The sequence below is a fragment of the Pseudoliparis swirei genome, chromosome 12 (assembly GCF_029220125.1).
Source record: "Pseudoliparis swirei isolate HS2019 ecotype Mariana Trench chromosome 12, NWPU_hadal_v1, whole genome shotgun sequence".
NCBI lineage: Eukaryota > Metazoa > Chordata > Actinopteri > Perciformes > Liparidae > Pseudoliparis > Pseudoliparis swirei.
This window is the reverse complement of record NC_079399.1, coordinates 2,696,743-2,706,854: the sequence shown is the minus strand read 5'-3', so window position 1 is coordinate 2,706,854 and position 10,112 is coordinate 2,696,743. Positions and strand designations below refer to the sequence as shown.

The following is a 10,112-nucleotide window of genomic DNA, read 5'->3' as shown; positions in this document are numbered from 1 at the left end:
CTGGTGAAGCGTCACATGGACACAGACACACGAACACTTCTTGTGCTCCTTTTTGTGGCTCAGGATGAGGCGTTTGAGGTAATTGGATGAATCGCGTATTTGTTTGGTAATACCGCATCTTCAACTCAAAGCACAATATGGATATTTTAAAAAGCGTATATGGCACATATTCCTACTTTAACATGTTTACATCAACTTATCCAGAGACAAACGGCTTTTTGGAACTTTCAGTTTATTGCTTTGGGATTTCTAAGTAGAACAACTCCAATAAAAGCATCATATTCTACTTTTTCCAGCAGCAATAAGCCACTGTTCCTCTGGAGGTTGGTGGAGAACAAATCTGAGCTTTACGGAGAGTGAATTTCCGACTTATGTTCATTATGTCACCTCAAAACACGTCTGAATGCCAATCACCTGTTTCTGCTTGTGATTAAATAGACAACACATCAGCTTTATAAGGTGGTATGACGTCATGGCCGAGCTCTCAGCTGGATGAGTATGTTTATGGTGGTTTAATCAAACTAGAATAACCACAAACTTATTAATGAATACATTATGCATAGAGGAAGGGGAAGGGGGGGGGGTGTTTATGCTTTTTGTTGACCTGCAGGTCACTGGCATTGATTTAGAACATTCTAGAAATCAGTATTTCATGAACAAACAAGCCTCTAAAAGCGGTTTCCTTTCACCAAGCACAAACTAATATGCATTAAATATCTCATACTGACAATAGTCTGATGGAATCCCATTTTAATTTAAAATATGTGAAGGGGAGTTGTGTCTTCACGTGTAAATCAGGAAGAAAAAAAACGGGATTCCAACGATGAAAGCGAGCTAACGTAAACTCACGCGCACTCCCGTCTGCCTTTACTCATTTAAAGTGAACACGGGGCGTATACTTTCACATTAATATTGTATTTTAGTCGCGTAATGTTTCTTTTCACGTGTCATTTTTTTTGTTGCCTTCATTTTTGTTGAGAAATATTGACATTTGTGTGTTTTTTTTGTTTTTTTGATGGACGCGTTTCCGGCTCGGCGCACTTCGCACAAGCGACGTGTAAATAGGGGTGGCCACTAACCGGAAAGAGGGGAAGGCCTCTCCTAATGTACTTCTTTTTTATTTTCTCGCACCCTCACGCTCAACCGAGACCGACGTAATTGTATTTTATCCACATCGGTAGAAGACCGGCGGGTTTTTTCCTCATCTTTTCCCCGCTGTCGCGACACCGCCACCCCTCGTCTTCTTTTTTTGTTCGACGGTCCTAATGTCCGATCGTCCAGCTGATCGCTTCGAGAGCCGTTCAATGACTCCGGTTCAAACGGAGCCGTTTGTTTGACTTAACGGATGGTTGTGTTGCGGCCGAGTGGGGCCGAGTTCGCCACCTTTTTCTTTTCCACCGACTTGTGGCCTTTAAAAGAAGAAAAGGAAAGGACTTAATTTTTGTTTTTTTTGTTTAACTTGACAGTTGGGGATTTTTTCTTCTTCTTCGCTTCCCTTTCAGCCTCCGCCTCCTCCTCACTGAACGACTAGGCCGCGGACTCATCCCCGGCCTCGAGTTTCCGACACACGGAGCTTTTCTTCTTCGTCTTCTCTCCTTCGGAAGTCATGGGAGACACCAGTGAACGAAGCAAAGCCCAGAGATTACCTCCCCGCTGCCCCTGTGGATTTTGGGGGTAAGAGTTAAAAAAAAGAAGCTAATATAAACTTACGATAAACCCCTCTTTTTATTTCTCAACTGAAAAACAAGGCAAGTCCGGATGAAGTAGTCCAAACCCATTGTTGTTGTTCTGTTGAGGTGGAGGACGGGGGGTGGGGGTTGGGGGGGAATCGGCGAATAAATAAACCCGTAGCTTACAAAATACAAAAACAAGCTCCATTTCCACCATTTTAATAACCCCTCTCGTCGTGCCGGACCCGGGTTACCGTGTTTAACCCGGGCTACATCGTGTGTTAGAGGCGGTGTGTCCAGCAGGAGGTGACGTATCTGTGATTTATCGCCAGCAGGTTCCCCTTTTAAACGTTATTTAAACCCTCCGTGTTCACGTCGCGACGTTTCCGCTCCGCACGTCACGTGACTGGTTGACCCGGCGCGTGGGAACCAGTTGAGTTTTATTTCACACCCTTTTCTTTCCTGTCCTGATCGGCCCGGTCTCCGCGGTGGATGTGTGCGGCGGACCGGATGTGATCCCCGGTGTACCGGAGGAGGGACGGCGGACAGGAAACGTTTAATTCATCAAACCGACTTTAAAAAACAAAACAATCAGATTATATCTGTGTGATCACTGCCACCAGAGACGCGCTACACCTGTGGACACTCATGTTCGGATTAGTAGTCAAATACAACCAGGAAGACAATGCCCCCCCCCCCTGTTATTATCTTTACACAATGTTGTCATATGACTTGTCATTTGTTCCCCCCCCCCCCCCACACACACCACCACCATTGCCTTCATTTTGTGGTGCCCAGTAAGCAAAAACTGGAACCAGTAGCCCACCTGTCAATGTCAGGTGACACAAATGGTGTGTGGCCCCGGAGCTCGAGGCCTCTCAGGGAGACGCTCTGCATTTTGTAAAGGATTACTGTGTGTGTGTGTGTGTGCGAGTCTATATGTGTGTGTGTTAGTTTAAGTAGGTCTGTTCTTCATGGTGGGATCTGAGTATTTTTATTTTTTTGCATTCGCTCATGTACTTATGTGACAAAGTTTGCACAAAGATAAATAAAATCTAAATGTATCTCGTGGAGGCCAGACGGAGGCGACCGGCGGTTTGTTTGAGCCTCTTCCTCCTCCGATGAAGACGACCCGACAACACTCCTGAAACCAGTTTTGAGAATCTAGTTTCGGGAGGTTTGCAGGAGAAAGAAAATCTAATTATTGGCCCGTAGTTCTGGTTCTGTGGTTCTGTGGTTGTGGTTCTGTGACGCTCCGGTGTTCTCCTGATTCTGTTATCTGGAATATGGGAAAGACTTTTATCCTCGACTCGACTCCATTCAAGGATAACGGCCTGCGTACTGTGTTTGAGTTACACGCACACGCACACACACACACACACACGCACACACACACACACACACACACACTGCTGCTATCGGAGGTCCACGTCGTGTTTTCAGCGCCTCTAAATGTTCCGCTTGGTTTCGGTCCTCGTGGATCAAAGATTCTCCGTGTTTTTAACTTTTTATTCTTGTTTTTGTTCTCGAGACGCATCCCACGTTACCAGGAAATAAATCCTTATTTTTTATTTAAAAAATATTTACTTAGATTTTTTTTGGAGCGATTGCCGAATAATTAAAACCTCCAACGATAAAAAAAAAAGACACGATTTTGCAAATGCTTTGTTGTTTTATTATCTTAATGGAATCCTAACGCGAGTTTAAATCTACAGTTTTCACTTGAAGACCTGGGAGGCCGGGGTCCTGGTCGATGCCGCCGCGCGTTGACCTTTGGAAGGTCACATGACACGTGACCTTATCAGTCTGCGTGTCCTCGACCACGGCACCAACCAAAGAATCCCAAAAAGTAAAAACAACAATCCTCTGCTGCTATTGGACGTCCTCTGAGGGGGCGGGCTCGTGGCGGGCGGCTCCCCGTAACACCGAGGGGAAACGCCTGAGGCGCGTTGTTGTTGTTGTTGTTGACGTCCGACTCGTGTGAGAACGCAGCTCAAGTCCGCCGGGTGCTTGTTCCTCCTGCAAAAGGAACGCCAGACGGCGTGCGGCGCGGTCGGGGTCACCCGGCGTTCCCCGAGGTCACGGAACACGACTGACGGAGCGTCGCTCTCTCTCCTCTGCAGGTCCAGCGACACCATGAACCTCTGCTCCAAGTGCTTCACCGGTAAGCCTCTTCCTCCTCTTCCTCACGTGGCTGAGAAGCACTCCGATCGGGGTGCTTCACGCCTCATTTGAGGCCCGCGGTCGGACCGCGTCTGCTCTTTTGTATTTTTTATTATTTTTTAACGAAACTCTCCCGAGGAAAGAGAAGAGTTCAAGAAGGTTCTTCATTTAGCTTCCTCTCCATGAAAAGCGTTTCCGTAACGTGTTCATTTCAGGGCTTTTATTTTGAAGGATCCATAGCAGTTGGCAGTTGAGAACAGTTCACCGGTTGGTGGTTTTACAGCGGCAGAGAGGATGCTGGGAAACAACTTCCCTTTGATCTTGTCGGCTCTATTTGGGGTTTCTCGTCTTCATGTTTTAAAGGCCCAGTGTGGAGGCGTTGGGGGATTTACCTGATATCAAGTTCCTCTCTTCATCACCTGACACTGAGATGCATTTCTCTGAGCGGTGGGAGGTCAGCTAGAGGTCAGATGTTCCCACATGCGGTAGTTCCTCTAACTGTCCACTAGGGGCAGCGCTTCAGCTCAGATGACACAGTCCAGCGTTATGATGTAATACGTGAGTCTTCCTGGTCGTATTCTCCCATGTTGACTCCGCCTCCTCCTCCTCAGACATCCAGAAGAAGCAGCCGGGGGAGGACTGCCCCCCCGAGCCCCTCCAGAGCAGCGGCGGCAGCCAATCGTCCGTCTTCAGCAGCGAGACGACCACCAGCAGTAGCCCCTCCCCTTTGTCGTCGCCCTCCGGCTCCGAGCAGCCGCCGGCCGAAGAGCCCTCGCCAACGTTCACCGGGGACGGTAAGACGGAGACTTCTCTTCTGGAGTTCCTCCAGAGATATGAAACGTGACTGAGACCTTCACTCGCATCTCATGAGGACTCCTTAAGGAAAGGAAACTTCCTCACGTCTGTTTCCTTCCTCAGGAACGGCTCGAGGCTCAAGCTGCACCCCCACAAAACGCCCTCGAGAATCAGGTACGCCCCCCAGACATATATATATATATATAATTATGGGTGTGAAAATATATATATATACACATATAATTATATATACATATAATTATATGTATATATCTAATTATATGAATATATGTGTGTATATATATATGTACACATATAATTATATTTATATATCTAATTATATGAATATGTATGTGTATATATATACACATAATTATATATACATATAATTATATGTATATGAATATATATGTGTATATATATTCATATAATTAGATATATACATATAATTATATGTATATATCTAATTATATGAATATATGTGTATATATACACATATAATTATATATACATAACATTATATGTATATGAATATATATGTGTATATATATTCATATAATTAGATATATACATATAATTATATGGATATATCTAATTATATGTGTGTATATATATACATATAATTATATGGATATATCTAATTATATGTGTGTATATATATACATATAATTATATGTATATATCTAATTATATGAGTATGTATATATATATACACACATATAATTATATGTATATATCTAATTATATGAGTATATATATACATGTGTGTGTGGTTTAGCCCCTCCTCCTTTAACTCACGTCTTTATGTTTTTATTTTCAGCGCCGGGCGCCGAGTGCGAGGCGACGCCGGAGAAACGACCGCGGGCGGACGAGGAGGTGAAGGAGGAGGAGGTGGGGGGGGGCAGCGAGGAGGCGCGCGGGACCCCGACGCAGAAGAACCGGCGGCGCTGCTACCGCTGCCAAACCAAGCTGGAGCTGGTGCAGCAGGAACTGGGCTTCTGTCGCTGTGGTGAGTCCCGCCTCCTGCGCCGCTGCCCGGAGGTCACCGGGGCGCCCCCTCCTGTAACGTGTGTTTCCTCCCCCCCGCTCGCCGCCTGCCAGGCTACGTGTTCTGCATGCTGCACCGGCTCCCCGAGCAGCACGCCTGCCTGTTCGACCACCTGGGCCGCGGCCGCGAGGAGGCGGTGCTCAAGATGGTGAAGCTGGACCGCAAGGTGGGCCGCGCCTGCCAGCGCATCGGGGAGGAGTGCTCCTGATGGGGGCGGGGCCTCCAGCTGCAGAGGAGGAGGAGGAGGAGGGAGAGCGAGGAGGAATGACTGATGTGGGGAGGAAGAGGAGGAGGAGGAGGAGGAGGACCCACTGTTGTCACCTCCTGCATCTGACCCCCCGACCCCGGACAATTCTGGATCTGATACTCCACTTCCTATGTTGGAGTGTGCGCTCTGGAGGACACACACACACACACACACACACACACACTCCTCAGGTCGTCATGACGGGGTTGGAGTATCAAACCTCCTCCTCCTCCTCCTCCTCTTGTATTTAAGGATTTCTTCCAGTGTGTGTGTGAGGCAGATTTTTTCTTGAACCCTCGTGAGGTCGTCATGGCGATCAGGACAATACAGCCGATCCCTGCCTCTGCTCACATGTTGACTAAAACCACAATGAGAGCCAGCCCCCCCCCCCCCCAAACAACAACAACAACGAGTCCTTCTAAAGAACAGCATTCCTCAGTCAGGATGGTAAATGACGTACTGCCCCTTTAAATTGTCCTTTAATTTATTTGTTATTTAGTATTTCGTGGGGATTTAAGTTAATTTATCAGATCCGGGGGGAAAAAATAATTCTTGAAATGTTCTAATTTCCTTTTTCCTGTCGTCGTCTCCTAGTTCCCTAAAGGAGAGAGGGCGCGTTTAGTTTGTCAGTTTCATCCGTGATGTCATGTTCATGCAGCACAAGTGTGTGTGTTTTTTTGTTCAAAGAAAAAATCTTATTCAGGTGTGTTGAAACATGGATGTCAGACCCCCCCCCACCCGCTCCATAGGCCCCGCCCCCTCATGACATCAAGGATTCAAACTGTTCTGCTATTGGCTGCAGAATTTAAACCTGGATTTGTTTTAAGAATTATTATTTTTGGCTTTTGTTTGCGCCACGACTCGACCTGGACTCTGTGGTACGCACACACACACACACACACCTACACACACTCACCTACACACACACACACACACACTCACACCTACACACACTCACCTACACACACTCACACCTACACACACTCACACACACTCACCTACACACACACACTCACTCACCTACACACACACACTCACACACTCACCTACACACACACTCACCTACACACACGCACTCACACCTACACACACACTCACCTACACACACTCACTCACCTACACACACCTACACACACTCATCTACACACACCTACACACACTCACCTACACTCACACACCTACACACTCACCTACACACCTGCACACACACACCTACACACACACTCACCTACACACACGCACTCACACACACCTACACACACACCTCCTTCCTCTCCTCAAGGTGTATTCTTACCTTTTTTCCTCCTTTCTTTCTGGATTATATGATGTTTACGTGCCGTTCGTGGTTTCTCCTCTTCAGGTACGGAGTCGCCGTTGAAATTAATTCACAGAAATGATCTTCAATTTTCAATTTTGAAGAAAAAAATGAAGCGGTCGATTTTGGGGGATTTAATTTAATATTTTGTTTCTGATGACCTTTGGGGGTCGGCGACGCCTCCTGACCTCCTGACCTGACACCACTTAACTTAACTATGCTCATCCTCTCCCGGTCGCGTTTCCTCTCCTCCGCCGACATCTCACTCGTTTCCTCTTTTTGACATTGTTGGAAAAACTTGTTCCTAATTTTTATTTGTGTGCTGATGAAATGGAATATCTTTCTTTTTTTTTGTTACGCAAAACAATATTTAACCTTATATCAGTTTGAGTTACTTACACCTAGCATAGAGTGGCATATTTAGTTACATGTATAAATAAAGTTTTAAAAAGCAAGAACATAATTCTGTCCTAATTTCTCTTTTAAATTTATTTAACCATTTTCCATTTTCTGCTGAGGTAAAATATACTGGATTAGAGGATGTGTGTGTGTGCCCCCCCCCCCCATGATTACAGTTGTTTGAAACCCTCTGACAATAAACAATGAACAAAATATCAGTTATTATTGTTATTAGCTTAAAAGTCTAAAATGATCTGAAGTGGCTACGTTGTAATATGAGATCCTTTTAACTTCTTGTAATAAAAACATTTCTTTTTCAAATCTAGAACCAAAAAGAGATCAAAGGGTTTTAATTTGGCATCACGAATAATTAATGAGCTTTTAAACCTAGAAGAGACTTAAAGACTACATAGAGACTAAGTATTACTACAAAGACATCAAATGACTACAAAGAGGCAACATATGACTACAAAGACAAAGTATGACTACAAAGAGATACAAAGACAACAAAGAGACAAGACTACAAAGAGGCAAACTATGACTACAAAGGGATACAAGAAGACTACAAAGATGGAAAGCACGACTACAAAGAAACACAAGACTACAAAGAGGCAAAGTGTGACTACAAAGAGACACAAAACCGCCTCACAAAAGAGGTGCAGTGCTCCGGTACAGTTGGGGCTTCCTGTTGCATTATTGTTCATAACTTAAATATTTGAGTTAACTTCTGGAGTTCTGCTGTAAAACATCAAAGAAGAGGAGGAAGAGGAGGAGCTACGGTCCGGTCAGTGCGTCACACGGCGCGGCCGCTAGGGGGCGTCCGGAGACCGTTTCTCCTCAGTCAGACCGGGATCTGTCATCTTCCTTTCTTCATCTTATCTTCCTCTCCATCTTCTCTGTCCTCATCATCTTTCTCTCTTCATCTTCTCTGTCCTCTTCATCCTCTCTTCATCTCCATACTTCATGAGTTGATACTGGGTTAAGAATATATTTTTTTAAATATATATATTTTATTTTTATTTTTGTAAAATCTATATATATTGTTTTTGTATTTTATATATATATAATCTTTGTATTATATATATATTTTTTATTTTTGCATTATATATATTATGTTTGTATTATACATATATATATTATTTTGTAATATATCTTATTTTTGTATTTTATATATATATGTATTATTTTTATTTTTGTATTATATATATATATAATTTATATTTTTGTATTGTATATATATTATTTTTGTATTATATTTATATATGTATTAGTTTTGTATTATATATATATTATTTCTATTTGTATTATATATATATTGTTTTGTAATGTATATATATATTATTTTTGTATTATATTTATATGTATATAATTTTTATTTTTGTATTATATATATATGTATATATATATATTCTTTGTGTATTTTATTGATCCACTGGAGTCTCTAGTGATTCATTTAACTTTATTTAAACATTTAAAAGTGTTAAAATGTTATTTAACATTTAATTTATTTAATGTTATTTAACATTTAATTTATTTAATGTTATTTAACATTTAATGTATTTAATGTTATTTAACATTACATTTGAATGATTTTCTCGTTTGCTTTCCTGAATCATGTAAGAGATGCGTTTCGTTTCCTCTGATTCTTCTCTTTCATCATATTCTATTCTCTTGCATTCTATTCTATTCTTGTTCCTTCTCTTCTCGATTCTATTATCTTTCTATCTCCTCCTCTCTTCTATTGTCTTCCTCTCTCCCCCTTGTCTTTTATTCTATTGTCTTCCTCTCTCCCCCGTCTCTTCTATTGTCTCCTTCTCCATTGTGGCCTCCAGGTGGCGCTCTACGCTCTCCCGTTCAAACCTCCACGAGGGTCCGGGAGTCCCTCCAGGAGCCGAGCACGCGGTCCAACACGCGCACGCGCACGCGGCGGTCAGGCGTGTCAGAGAAGCGCTCGAGCCTCCCTGTGAGTTGAGAGAGAGAGAGAGGGGGAGAGGGAGAGGTAGAGAGACAGATAGAGAGAGGGAGGGAGAGAGGGAGAGGTAGAGAGACAGATAGAGAGAGGGAGGGAGAGAGGGAGCGCGCGCTCGGTCCTCAGTGTCTCTCCGTCGGCGGCACCGGGCAGACTTGTTTACTTCCCGGAGGTGTTCCGGTTGTTGTTGTTGTCCTCCCGCGCGGTGGCATGCGGCTCTGACAGCGGGGCGCCGCGGCTCCTCTGACCGCCTCATGACGCGTCTCTGCCGGCGGCTCGCGGTGGCCGCCGCGGTGCTGGTGTGGCTGGGCGCGCTGGGATACCTGCTGGCGCTGAGCCGGAGGAGGCTGCCGGAGCCCGGAGGAGCAGGAGGAGCAGGAGGAGGAGGAGGAGGAGAGACAGCGCTACGCCAGGTAAACTACAAGCTCTCCTTCAGTCTCGCTGCAGGCTGCTCCTCATCATCATGTCTTATTAAAGCTCAAGTTGAGATTCAGAGTCTTAGAGTA

General features: G+C 44.4%; 1 protein-coding gene across 2 annotated transcripts; it reads left to right on the top strand.

The window, feature by feature from the left end:
• The first annotated feature begins 12 nt into the window (after positions 1-12).
• LOC130202194 (AN1-type zinc finger protein 3-like) lies at positions 13-7,972 on the top strand. 2 transcript variants are annotated; one of them, XM_056427563.1, is made up of 6 exons: positions 13-1,674; positions 3,794-3,834; positions 4,445-4,627; positions 4,752-4,802; positions 5,449-5,637; positions 5,730-7,972. In XM_056427563.1, the coding sequence occupies exons 1-6, from the start codon at positions 1,607-1,609 to the stop codon at positions 5,882-5,884; spliced, it is 687 nt and encodes a 228-aa protein (XP_056283538.1). In that variant the 5' UTR covers positions 13-1,606; the 3' UTR covers positions 5,885-7,972. The 2 variants fall into 2 exon arrangements, with proteins under 2 accessions (XP_056283538.1, XP_056283539.1); XM_056427564.1 differs by lacking the exon at positions 13-1,674 and adding an exon at positions 2,419-3,519.
• The last annotated feature ends 2,140 nt before the right edge of the window (positions 7,973-10,112 follow it).